This window comes from Oncorhynchus tshawytscha, linkage group LG09, assembly GCF_018296145.1.
Source record: "Oncorhynchus tshawytscha isolate Ot180627B linkage group LG09, Otsh_v2.0, whole genome shotgun sequence".
In the NCBI taxonomy this organism is placed as follows: Eukaryota; Metazoa; Chordata; class Actinopteri; order Salmoniformes; family Salmonidae; genus Oncorhynchus; species Oncorhynchus tshawytscha.
The window spans coordinates 82,915,293-82,928,091 of NC_056437.1; the positions used below are offsets into that span (position 1 = coordinate 82,915,293).

A 12,799-nucleotide genomic window follows, 5' to 3' on the forward strand; every position below is an offset into this window, starting at 1 on the left:
AATATTAACGGGCTGAAGGAAATGGATAGTGATCTGACCTTCTGTTCACTGGTCTACCTATAGGTCACGGTGTCAGCCCTACGTCTTTACTGCTAGATGGGACTGTAATAGTCCACAGCTGAGGACAGTGTTTGAATAAGATCAAGATAATGTCTTCAGTTGACCAGTGCGTTGCAACTTGTCAATGTGAGGTCCACATATTTTTCTTTACACCCGTGCTAAACTGTCGCATGATTTCCAGGGTTCAAACTTCACTCTTTTGACCAGAGTGTGGTCTTACGTTAAGTGAAGGGAGGATAATGTCCAGTAAACAGGAGCGTCCAGACGTACTGGCCTCTTGTGGACCCCCAGGACAACGACACCCTCTAATATTCTGTGTCTTTGCAGGTGGGCTTGGTGTACATGTTTAATCTGATCGTGGGCACGGGGGCACTGACGATGCCCAAGGCCTTTGCCCAAGCAGGTTGGGCGGTCAGCCTGGCGCTCATCTCCTTCCTGGCGTTTATGAGGCGAGTTCCTCGTAGGCTCACTGCCTTTCCATTAATTTCCACAACTGTTGCCTTACATCCACTTCCCCAGCTCTCAGTTTAGTTTAAGCACACCATAGCACAAGAGGAATTTACCATATTTAATCCTTATCGTCCACACCTAAGGTCCTCCCAGCCACCTAAGTGGAGAGTTATTGCCCTCCCTATCAAATGGGATGCCACTGATGAGGCGTGTCAGTAATCTAGCAGGGAACAACCAGAGCAGGAGGAGTTGCAGATGAGTTGATGCAGCGTGTCAGTAATCTAGCAGGGAACAACCAGAGCAGGAGGAGTTGCAGATGAGTTGATGCAGCGTGTCAGTAATCTAGCAGGGAACAACCAGAGCAGGAGGAGTTGCAGATGAGTTGATGCAGCGTGTCAGTCAGCAGGAGGAAGTTGATGATGCAGGATGTGTTTCATTAGGGTAGTATATGAGGAAAAAGGGGAGACAGTGGACACACAGAGATGCAGATCAGAGGCCAGTACTTTAGCTTTGTGATGTGGATTTAAACATACACTCTGCCTTTTAACAGTTTCATCTTTTTATATTGCTTTGTTTTTAGATAGTTGAGATCTAGAGATCCTATTTTGTCACCAAGGATAGTGTGCAGTTAGGCAAGGTCACAGACTACAACAAATACAACACAATGATATTCTTTGACAGTTGTTGACAATGGGTCATAAAATTCTACGTTTGTATAAAATTGTTATGCTCGGTATATAATATGTGTAGACTCTTCAGGGCTAGTTTTTGTCATCTGAATATATTTTTCTGAACCCACTTTGTTTCATTTTCATCAGTTACATGACCACTACGTTTGTGATCGAGGCCATGGCAGCGGCCAACGCTCAGCTGTGCTGGAAGAGGAGGGAGCAGGAAGAGGTGAGTTAGCACATATAAATAACCAACAGGTGGAAGTAATGGAGGAAGAGTGATAGTCGACACTCATACATACTGTCTTTTCCAGTGATCCCTACTCATCCAGTGAAGGCCCAGATTCGCTAGTTCACTACCCCTTAAACCTCATCACCTTTACGGGAAGAATAACCTCAAGGCGGTCAACCATTAAAGAATAATATGGGGAATGGAGCACTTGCCACTCCCACAAATGTGTGATTAAACAAGCCTTGTAGTGTCCTCTACTGACTCACTGGGGGGGGCAGTTTAGTTTTTAATCATTGTTACTTTAGTCATTTTAAATACTAAGAGAAAGTAATCTCGTGCAGAGATTGATGGAGCTGGTGGAGTTCATTTTCTTTTTTTACAGAAAAGCAGCAAGTCATTTTGCCTAATGCCCAAGGTTTCCGCTGGAGGGAGTTATGAGCGTAAGGACAATGGGTCTGGCTTTGACAGAGCCCCAAACCCCATGGCCTTGATTCATGGATCACTTAGTCTTCCTCCAACATTTCCTCTCACATAATGGGAGAAGGGAGGCACAGAGTGGGAATGTTTACCCTTGAACATTCTTTATTTCTTTCTGCTCGAATGAAGCACATAAAAAAAATTAAGCCGTTCCTTTAAAGTGATATACTGGCTGACATTTTCTGAGAAAGTCCCATAAAAGTGTATTAGTTTGAATTTGGGGGACTGACTCTGCATCTCTCGGATGTGACAGAGAAATAGGATAGATCTGCTCTTTTGACTCAGCCAAGGACACATCTGACACTTTGACGTTAGATGCTTTGTTTCTGTTGCTGGCATATTCTCTTCCAGTCAGCCACCCACTTCTTAGTCTCTCCCACACTCTGCCCAACCAGCTGTAGCTGCTCTTGTTAATTCAACTGATAATGACATCCTCAATGTCGATTGTAATTGAGCATTAATTAATATGAATATGTAGTGAATTTGGTAGATGAAGAGTTATGGGAGGGCATCAGATAGGCGCTCATATCTATTGTATATGAGGGGGACAGCTCCCTCATCCTCCCCAGCATATCCCAGCTGTTCCAGACAATTTCCAGATGCTGCTCCCCTCCACGTTACATGTCCAGCAAATAAAACACAGTGTTAATAGGTTGTAAACTGACTGTTGTTGGCACTGAGCATTAGGACTTGTAGATTAGGAGTGAAGTCAGTGTTGGGTGGAGGCAGGCTGGTTATCCTCTTTCCATCACCCACATCTTCAGGTCCAAGACAACGACTCCACTTCTGATTATTCGGATGATGATGTCCGGGGACGATCAGAGCCAGAGACGAGGCCCATTTTGTCAGTCCGTGAGTATAGTGTTCCCCTCATCCCTCCTGAAGATTAGACACACTGCTAAGGTCGTGTTAAGAATGTGTTGAAAATAAGGTACACTACATGGCCAAAAGTATGTGGACATCTGCTCGAACATCTCATTCCAAAATCATGGGCATTAATATGGGTTTGGTCCCCCCTTTGCTGCTATAATACCCTCCACTCTTTTGGGAAGGATTTACACTAGATGTTGGAACATTGTTACAGGGACTTGCTTCCATTCAGCCATGAGCATTAGTGAGGTCAGGCACGGATGTTGGGAGATTAGGCCTGACTCAGTCATTTCAATTAATCTCAAAGTTGTTTGATGGGGTTGAGGTCAGGGCTCTGTGCAGACCAGTCAAGTTCTAACACACCGATCTCGACAAACCATTTCTGTATGGACCTTGCTTTGTGCATTTGGGGGCATTGTCCTGCTGAAACAGGATTGGGCCTTCCCCAAACTGTTGCCGCAAAGTTGGAAGCACAGAATCGTCTAGCATTTTATTGTATGCTGTAGCGTCAATATTTCCCTTCACTGGAACTAAGGGGCCTAGACTATTGAACCATGAAAAACATCCCCAGACCATTATTTCTCCTCCACCAAACTTTACAGTTGGCACTATGCATTCGGGCAGGTAGCGTTCTCCTGGCATCCGCCAAATCCAGATTCGTCTGTTGGACTGCCAGATGGTGATGTGTGATTGATTCATCACTCCAGAGAACGAGCTTCCACTGCTCCAGAGTCCAATGCCGGCAAGCTTTACACCACTCCAGCCGACGCTTGGCATTGCACATGGTGATGTTAGGCTTGTGTGCGGCTGCTCGACCATAGAAACCCATTTCATGAAGCTCCCAACGAACAGTTCTTGTGCTGACGTTGCTTCCAGAAGCAGTTTGGAACTCCAAAGTGAGTGTTGCCACCAAGGACAGACTATTTTTACGTGCTATGACTATTTTTACGAGCTTCGTGGCTGAGCCGTTGTTGCTCCTAGACGTTTCCACTTCACAATAACAGCACTTGCAGTTGACCGGTGCAGCTCTAGAAAGGCAGAAATTTGACAAACTGACATGTTGGAAAGGTGGCATCCTATGACGGCGCCACGTTAAAATGGACACCCTTCAAATTAGTGGATTTGACACAAAGCTTGATTTTTAGAAGAGCTCAGTACGAGCCATTCTAGTGCCAATGTTTGTCTATGGCGATTGCATGAATATGTGCTCAATTTTAGACACCTGTTAGCATGGCTGAAATAGCCAAATCCGCTAATTTGATGGGTGTCCACATACGTCTGGCCATGTAGTTTATATGTGAAAACATTGAGTCTTGTGGAGAATTTGGAATTCTCTTTTTTGTCATCCCTCCTTTTTGAAGGTCTCAATTCTTAAGCATATGTTGATTATGACATAATCAGATCAATCATAAATTGTATGTATCCTCCATGTCATTGGTTAATGTCAATGTTTTATAGAAGGAAGGAATGACTCAGATTGGAATGACTCACCACTGCGTTCTCATGTCTATGCATTATCACAGAGCGAACAGGAGGAGGACACGTTGATCACTTTGACATTGTGGAGAGGGTAGAGATGGGTCAAATGGCCTCCATGTTCTTCAACAAAGGTAAGAGCCTATTCTCATTCAGTACTTTGAGGGGATAGGATGAGCCCACATTCCGCTATTGAATGAAGTGCTGCTGACGCCGCTATGTGCAGGGCATTGTAAAACCTGTCCTCCTTGTCTAACAACTATCTGGAGTCTTGAAGGTTGTGGGATAATTTGGGGAAAGTTTCTTAACCTTTAAATGGGAATCATTGTTAGATTCCAAATGTGAGGCTGTTAGCTCTCTAATGGGGTGTAATTGTACACTTGAGTGTACAAAACATTAAGAACACCTTCCTAATAGTGAGTTGCACCCCCTTTTGCCCTACAAGGTGTGGAAAGCATTCCACAGGGATGCTGGCCCATGTTGACTCCAATGCTTCCCACAGTTGTGTCCAGTTGGCTGGTAGTAGATCTCTACTAGTAGCATCGTTCCATCTCATCCCACAGATGCTGAATTGGATTGAGATCTGGTGACTGCAGTAAGCTGAATTCACTGTCATGTTCGCGGAACCATTCCTGGACAATCCTAACCTTGTGCCATTGGGTATTATCCTGATAATAAAAAATAAAATTGCAGATGGATACACTGCTGCCATGAAGGGATGCACCTGACTGGCAATAATGTTCAGATATCCTGTGGCATTCAAATGTTCCTCCATTTTTATCAAGGGGCCCAATGTATGCCATGAAAACACACCCCACACCATTATACTACCACAACCACCACCAGCTTGCAATGTTGACACACAGCATGATGGATGCATGTACTCGTGGTTTTCTCCATTCCCTAGTCCTCCCATCACCAAGAACCGGGGTTCTTCAGATCAGGCAATGTTTTTCCAATTTTCCAGTTTCCATTGTTTTTGCTCCTTAACCCACTGCAATCGCAGTTTCTTGTTTTTTGCTGAAAGAAGTGGAACTCTGTAAGGTGGTTGGCTGCCATACCCCATTTGTGTAAAGGTACGACTAGTTGTGCATTATTTTATGGGTCTTTGGGCAACAATGTTGTACTGGACTATCAGTTGACTTGACTGTAGCCCGTCTGTTGCGCTGCACAATTTGTCAGCCTCCTTTGTCCTCTTTCATCAATGATCCGTTTTCGACCACTGGCCTGCTATTGGCTGGATGTCGTTTGGGTGGTGGATCATTCTTGATTCACACAGGAATCTGTTGAGCGTGAAAAACCCAGCAGGGTTGCAGTTCTTGATACATACCTGCTGCGCCTGGCCCCTACTACCAAACCCCATTCAAAGGCACTTCAATATTTTGTCTTGCCCATTCACCCTCTGAATGGCACACATACACAATCCATGTCTCAAATGTCTCAAGGCTTAAAAATCTTTCTTTAACCTGTCTTCTCCCCTTCATCTACACTGGTTGAAGTGGATTTACAGGTGACATCAATAAGGGATCACAGCTTTCACCTGGTCAGTCTATGTCATGGAAACAGCAGGTGTTCCTTAATGTTTGGTACCCTCAGTATATATGGCTAAATGGTTGTATTTCCCAGGCCATCACACTGCTGCTGTTTTAGTCTCCCCAGCTGTGTGTGGGGGCCTCCTGCAGGCTGCACCAGCGGCGGTGAACATGTTAAAGCCTCTGCAGCCTGAGTGATGAGCTAATTGAAAGCAGAATCATGTTCACCTTGAACCAGAAACAGAACAACCTTGCTGATTTACATTACTCACCTACGTCAGAGTAGACACTCCTCGGTGTGCTGGACCCGCTCACTACCCCCTCCCCACCCTCTCCTCCTCTGCTGGCAGGTCGGCCTGTTTCTCAAGTAGTATTAACCAGGTAGGTGACTCAACAGTCTGCAGCATACGCACCTGCAGCGCCAATACTTCAACAGCATTGCTTTTGTCATCTCTGATAAAAATGTCAAACCGTTCTGCTTCAATCTGACAATGTCATCTGTGTGCAGATCTCTTCCTGTGTTGTGATCCAGCTCTGGCCACTAGGTGGTGCACTTGGCACACTCGCACACAAAATGATTCAGTGACTCACACAAAGCCAGGCAGGCATGCAACACGCTGTTAGAAAAGCAGCGTGTTGTTCCCTTGTGGAACACTCCGGCTGCAGTCTTTTCTTTCTCTCAGCCCTATTAAAGTTGATGTGTTAAAACACTCTTTGGTGATGACCTCTCCCTGTGTGTGTCTGGCGTGGTGTTGTCCTCGGCTGCAGGTAAGGGTGAGGCACCACGGGGAAGTATTGATCGGTGGCAGAGATAAGAGTCCCCTCTATCTCTCTGTGTGATGTGGGAGTGCTGCCCAGTGACTCTAATCAGAAATGAATTAGATGGGTGCTGGGCCCAGCGCGCATGAGAGAGGAGTGAGAGATGTAGCTCTTTGTCTCAGCTCAATGGCGCTCCAGCATAATGGAAGTCTCGTTTGTCTCTCTACCCAGATCTCCGCTGATATGAACTCTTTGTTTTAATTAGTGCTGGGAGGTAATATAAGATTAGTGGTATGTCTGATCAGGGAGTTTTACTGGTGTGGTAAAGCTGTCAGGCATTAAAACAAAATCTCTTGTTTTTTGTTGAGGGATTGGATAGTGGAGTGTTTTTGAATATGTTGTTGGAGTTAATGGACTGGCTGAGGCCTGCGGTGGGGAATGGCAGCTCACAGCCAATCAGCTGGCCTCTTGAATCCTTACTACCTCGGCCCGGGTTCTGGTTATTGATGGGACTGTTCGAACACACTGGGCACCACTGGCAGCAGAGCAAGCTTGGAATAAGGCCATAGGTATCGGCCCTGCCGGTACTGACAGGAATTTTGATGGGGGCTGTTTTATCAGCGGAGCAGCGAGGAGAGTGCCTGTAGTGTTACTGTAACTTTCCTCATCCACAATTTGCAAGTTGATTAGAAGACGACTTTGGCTAATATCACAAAGGGGGTGAACAACAGAGGCTGGTCTGTGTGCTCCTGCTCCCATCTCAGCCCGCCGTCCCTTTAGGTAGAAAAGGCAGTAGAAGTGATGTATGGGGATATGGATGGTGTGCAAACAGGGAGAAAGTACAGGCTCTATAACATGGACCACCCTATACCCTTGACTTATAGAGACCATGGAGAGGAATACTAATCCAGTCTCCTTTATTACAGACCCCAGCTTTAATGAGTACCTAACACCGACGCATACATTTTCTATACTTGAATGACTTTTCTTAAATGTCATACTTGTACGCTATGAGGGGCACTGACAAAAGGAAAATGGGGAGCAGCGCTGCCACTAAGAAGATAAATGGACATGTTTATGTCAGCCACCCCCCTCCCACCACCCCAATTACATAAGCCTCAACTAAAATAGTTTTCAAGTCTCTATTGTATATGAACATAAAGGATGCGCTTTCCTTTTCAGAGGGCCTGCTGCTGTTACTGCTCAACTCTATGATTACCCCGAGATCCAGATCAATAGCCCAAGTTTTAGCACAGAGAATACATCTCACTCAATGAAAGCCCATTGGGGTTTCAAAATCAAACCTCGGGAAAGTAATTTCTGTTGCATCCAACAAACCGCCTTTAGTTGTCAGGCTCTCACATTCACATTCCTGCCTGATGAAGCTCCACGATAGCAGAGTGGAGACCAGTACAGCTGTGGCTTCCAGCGTGGTTGGCATTCAACAAAATGGCTGTGGATGTTGGAAGGAAGCTACTTCCTAACGTACCTCTTCTGGGAACCACTCCTTCCTCCTCCAGACCCAGCTAGAGAGGCTATCAGAGCCTCTGTCAGTCTGCAACAGTGGGGTGATGGATAGTGACGTGTGTCCGTGCCGCTAGGGGACTGAGTGGAGCTCCTAGGTGAAGAGTCATTTGCAGCAGCAGCGTGTGAGCCTCTGGCCGTGGGTAATGGGGAGGTATTAGTGACAGAGCCTGGCAGGGCAGCATCCTCTTGGTCATGCTGGGTCCTTACCTAGCTATCGCTCACTGACAGGGGCAGCCCTGATTCCCCCTATCTGAGGCAAAAGCTCTAACAGGCTTCCTTTCCATAGGGCCAGATGGAGACATGCAGGAATGGTAGAGAGTACTGTACAGTGCTAACCTCTGAAAGTGGGGTTGACGGAGAGGAGGTGAAATGGAATGTGTAGAATTGATGCAGAGAGAATCGAGTCCCCCCACCAACCTGTGAGATACTTTCATACTGTAATCAGTGTGCAGATCAATACTGATAGGTACAGTATAGTGTAATCACACACACTGGCGTCTTCTTGAGTTATCAGTGATTATTTTCCCCAGCCTGTGTTTTATGACCTCAGTGCACCACTGCACAATGTTGTGATCAGATGGTCCTGTAAGAGAACAAACACAACTTGGCTACCAAAGTGCCCTTTGGTTCCCTCTCCCACAGTACTTTAGCACCACATTGTTCTCAATGGCGGTAAGATGGGTGGTGGTGCTAGCTAGGTAAATGTTTGCGGTCATCGCCCTTTCCCACAGAATATACCTGCTGTTAGACTCTCCATCTAACTCAAACAGGGCTGCAGACACTTAGTGTAGCAACTGTAATATAGCTTCATATCATAATGCAGTCTACTGTAAGTGTCCATCAATTCCTGCCATAAGACAGGTGATGACTGTTTTACAACTACATGGGCTTATCTGGCTGTTGGACCAGCTAGTCCTCTTCCATATCCCTTTTCTTGTTTCCCTCAGCTCGGCTGTGTGATGGGCAGCAGAAGGTTGCCATTCGTCCCTTTACTCTCAGATCAGATGAATCAATTTAGCCCTGTAAAACTATAAACCCCTCACTTTTTATTGATTTTTAATGGACTCCACACTCTAATTTCCCTGTCAGTAATGAATTGGCTGCCAGGACCAGTAGGACACAGGAGCCTCCCACACGAGAACTCCAGTGTATGATGGATGCCTGGCACAACATGGCTATCGGTCTCCCGTTGTTGAAAGCTCTCAATCTCCGCTCGTTGCGCCAGCTTGGATGGGCCAGTAGCGTGTGGGGGATGTAATGAGGAGAATTTTCATCATGAAGTGATTACTTTCTTAATTAGTGTGATTAATATTCTTCCGGAGGAGCGGAGAAATGTGCTGCTGCAGTTGTGGCTGCCATCCCGGAGGGAGAAGCAGGGGATTGATGGAGGAGTGGAGGTGTAGAGACGGAGGAGATTGCCTCTGATGGAGACTGCACGTTTAGCGGTTGAAGTTTGACACAAGTTGCATTGACCATGTTTCATAATCAGGCATCTGACGGCTGTTAGGCAGATTGTCTCGGAGATATGATGAATTGATAACACAGTCATATACACTAGAAATATATAATGTATGACATTGTATGTATAGATCCAGGTATAATCTGCTCATGTCTTAACCCTTTGGTTTTGTCTTTCAGTTGGTGTCAACATGTTCTACATCTGCATGGTAGTCTACCTGTACGGAGACCTGGCCATCTATGCTGCTGCTGTGCCCATATCACTAATGGAAGTAGCCTGGTAAGACCAGCCAGCCAGCTTGCTGCTGATTCATTACATTCATGGGTTTCTTATTTGGGGGTGTTATTTCAAGCAACTGTATGACTAATGTGGGTGCAGCTGACTTTTCCAAGTACTTGCAGCATTTACGTTTGGCAGGACAAAGCAGATCCCTTTCTCTCAGTTCTGTTTTTATCTCTGCACTTTGGCTGTTCCCTGACCTTCTGCCTCAGTAAAACTTTCTGATGAGGGGGCCTTTAGCCTTCCTGACCTCCCACCAGTGCTCTTGGCATTTACTTTTTGTTGACTGGCTCCCAGACAGGTTTTTATTGCAAGTTTCCTCCACTGGCCCGGTGGGCTGGGTGACATCACATATTCCATATGGTTCCAGTCTCAGACAGTATGACTTAGCCTGCAGATCTAAGGGAGGCTCTTCTCTAGAGCAACTATTGTTCTGGTGAGACCACCTTAACTGTCAGGATCACAATTCAATTTGGTGTAGCTTTATGACAGAAAGATGATTGACTTTCTCATGGTGTACCAAAAAGTACAATTTCAAAAAAGGACCCCCGCTCCAAAAACTAAAGCGCTCTCCCATTTTGCCCAAATGACGTTAGATTATCAGTGACTTTTTAAGGGTTCAGTGAGCCCTGGGAGTGCCATATAGGGGTATCTTATGAACATAATGTGGTGAGGATGAGATCTTTAAAAAATGTATAGAGATACTTAGTTTTTAAAGGTGAAGGTGAGTGATTACATTTCAATTCAAGATTACAATTGAACCACTTACCACATCAGAGGAAGTTCTATTAACAAATCAATCTAGTAGCATAAAAAATATAAGTTTGTCCCTCTGACTCAGCGGGGTCGAAAAGCCCCGTGGTAACATTCTTGCCAAAATGTGAGGCGGAACAGACACTTAAAAAGGAATTACCCTATGGCACAGACCGGAGCTCCCCGCTCGACTGGCTCTGCCACTGAGGAGAGCCAGGCGATTGAGATCGTAGAGCGGTATCTCTTTGTAAAGCCTTGCCGCAGCAGACTTCTTGGTGGCAGAGGCAGATTCTAATGATTATGTCCCATAATTGATGCTCAGTCTGCCGCACCTTGTTGGCAGCACTGAAAGGGTTTTGTGATTGCCTCAGAATGACAATGTGTAATTTTCCACCAGGAAGACTGGATCATCACTTCAACTCAGTAAAGTCTTGTGCAGTGATATAACTTTTACTGATACTTTTTTAAAACTGATAATCTAACCGCTCAGAGGTAGTAGGAACTGGCCTCACTGATAATCTAACCGCTCAGAGGTAGTAGGAACTGGCCTCACTGATAATCTAACCGCTCCGAGATAGTAGGAACTGGCCTCACTTATAATCTAACCGCTCAGAGGTAGAAGGAACTGACCTCCCTGATAATCTAACCGCTCCGAGCTAGAAGGAACTGACCTCCCTGATAATCTAACCGCTCTGAGCTAAAAGGAACTGACCTCCCTGATAATCTAACCGCTCCGAGCTAGAAGAAACTGGCCTCACTGATAATCTAACCGCTCAGAGGTAGTAGGAACTGGCCTCACTGATAATCTAACCGCTCAGAGGTAGTAGGAACTGGCCTCACTGATAATCTAACCGCTCCAAGATAGTAGGAACTGGCCTCACTGATAATCTAACCGCTCCGAGATAGTAGGAACTGGCCTCACTGATAATCTAACCTCTCCGAGGTAGAAGGAACTGACCTCCCTGATAATGTAACCGCTCCGAGCTAAAAGGAACTGACCTCCCTGATAATCTAACCGCTCCGAGGTAGAAGGAACTGACCTCCCTGATAATCTAACCGCTCCGAGGTAGAAGGAACTGACCTCCCTGATAATCTAACCGCTCTGACATAGTAGGAACTGGCCTCACTGATAATCTAACCGCTCCGAGGTAGAAGGAACTGACCTCCCTGATAATCTAACCGCTCCGAGTTAGAAGAAACTGGCCACACTGATAATCTAACCGCTCAGAGGTAGTAGGAACTGGCCTCCCTGATAATCTAACCGCTCCGAGGTAGAAGGGACTGACCTCCCTGATAATCTAACCGCTCAGAGGTAGTAGGAACTGACCTCCCTGATAATCTAACCGCTCCGAGGTAGAAGGAACTGACCTCCCTGATAATCTAACCGCTCCGAGGTGGAAGGAACTGACCTCCCTGATAATCTAACCGCTCAGAGCTGGTAGGAACTGACCTCCCTGATAATCTAACCGCTCCGAGGTAGAAGGAACTGACCTCCCTGATAATCTAACCGCTCAGAGGTAGTAGGAACTGACAAGTCTGCAAAGTTTTAGTAATTCTACCCTGTCATATTTAATCTTTTATCATTGTTTCATGTTCTTTTGCAACATTGTAAACTAGTCTTTCCTGTCATATGTTATTCTTGGACTGATTTGATCTGATCATGAAGGGACCTGTAATGATCACCAGTCTGTCTGTTCTCTCTGTAGTGGTAACCACTCATGCAGTGCTGGCAGTGTGAAATACGACGACACCGACTTGTGCTGGGGGCCTGTCACCAGGAAAGACGCCTACAAGGTGTTTCTGGTGAGTACATACTGCACCCCTGTTTCTCACCCCTGTCCTTCTACCCTCGTCCCAAAGGCCCCTGGAGGACACATGGTGTACCACACCTCTCTCTGTCAGCCCCTGCCATCGTGACTGAGCCCCAATGTGCCAACCCCTGTCTGTGTTAGTGTCAGCCTCAGCCCAGAGAGCCCCGTCCAGTTCGGTCTCCCTCTCACGCCTCCCCTCCCGCAGCCCTGAGCAAGTGTGTGTGCCCTTGAAGTCTTAAGAGAGCGAAACTCCTGCGATTTCCACTTTTGCTTTAACTTTGCCGGCCGACAGTGATAGATGTGCTGATCTCCTCCTGTATTATTTCCCCCCTCCACTGTTCTCCCTCCACCCTCACTCCTCTCTCCACCCTCACTCATTTTCAACACAACGAGCATACCCAAACAATTCTCCAATAAATGCATTGTTGTTTTTTATCTCGTCT

At 46.1% G+C, this 12,799-nt stretch overlaps 1 protein-coding gene across 2 annotated transcripts in view; it reads left to right on the plus strand.

The window, feature by feature from the left end:
- Nucleotides 1–12,799, plus strand: part of LOC112258884 (transmembrane protein 104-like) — a 79,194-nt gene that overhangs the window by 11,442 nt on the left and 54,953 nt on the right. The window contains exons 3-8 of one of the 2 annotated variants that reach the window (XM_024433526.2): nucleotides 388–509; nucleotides 1,329–1,410; nucleotides 2,655–2,742; nucleotides 4,284–4,370; nucleotides 9,693–9,792; nucleotides 12,252–12,348. In XM_024433526.2, the coding sequence (XP_024289294.2) occupies nucleotides 388–509; nucleotides 1,329–1,410; nucleotides 2,655–2,742; nucleotides 4,284–4,370; nucleotides 9,693–9,792; nucleotides 12,252–12,348 (576 nt within the window). The remainder of the gene's footprint in view (nucleotides 1–387; nucleotides 510–1,328; nucleotides 1,411–2,654; nucleotides 2,743–4,283; nucleotides 4,371–9,692; nucleotides 9,793–12,251; nucleotides 12,349–12,799) is intronic. The other variant, XM_024433527.2, reaches the window with a different exon arrangement.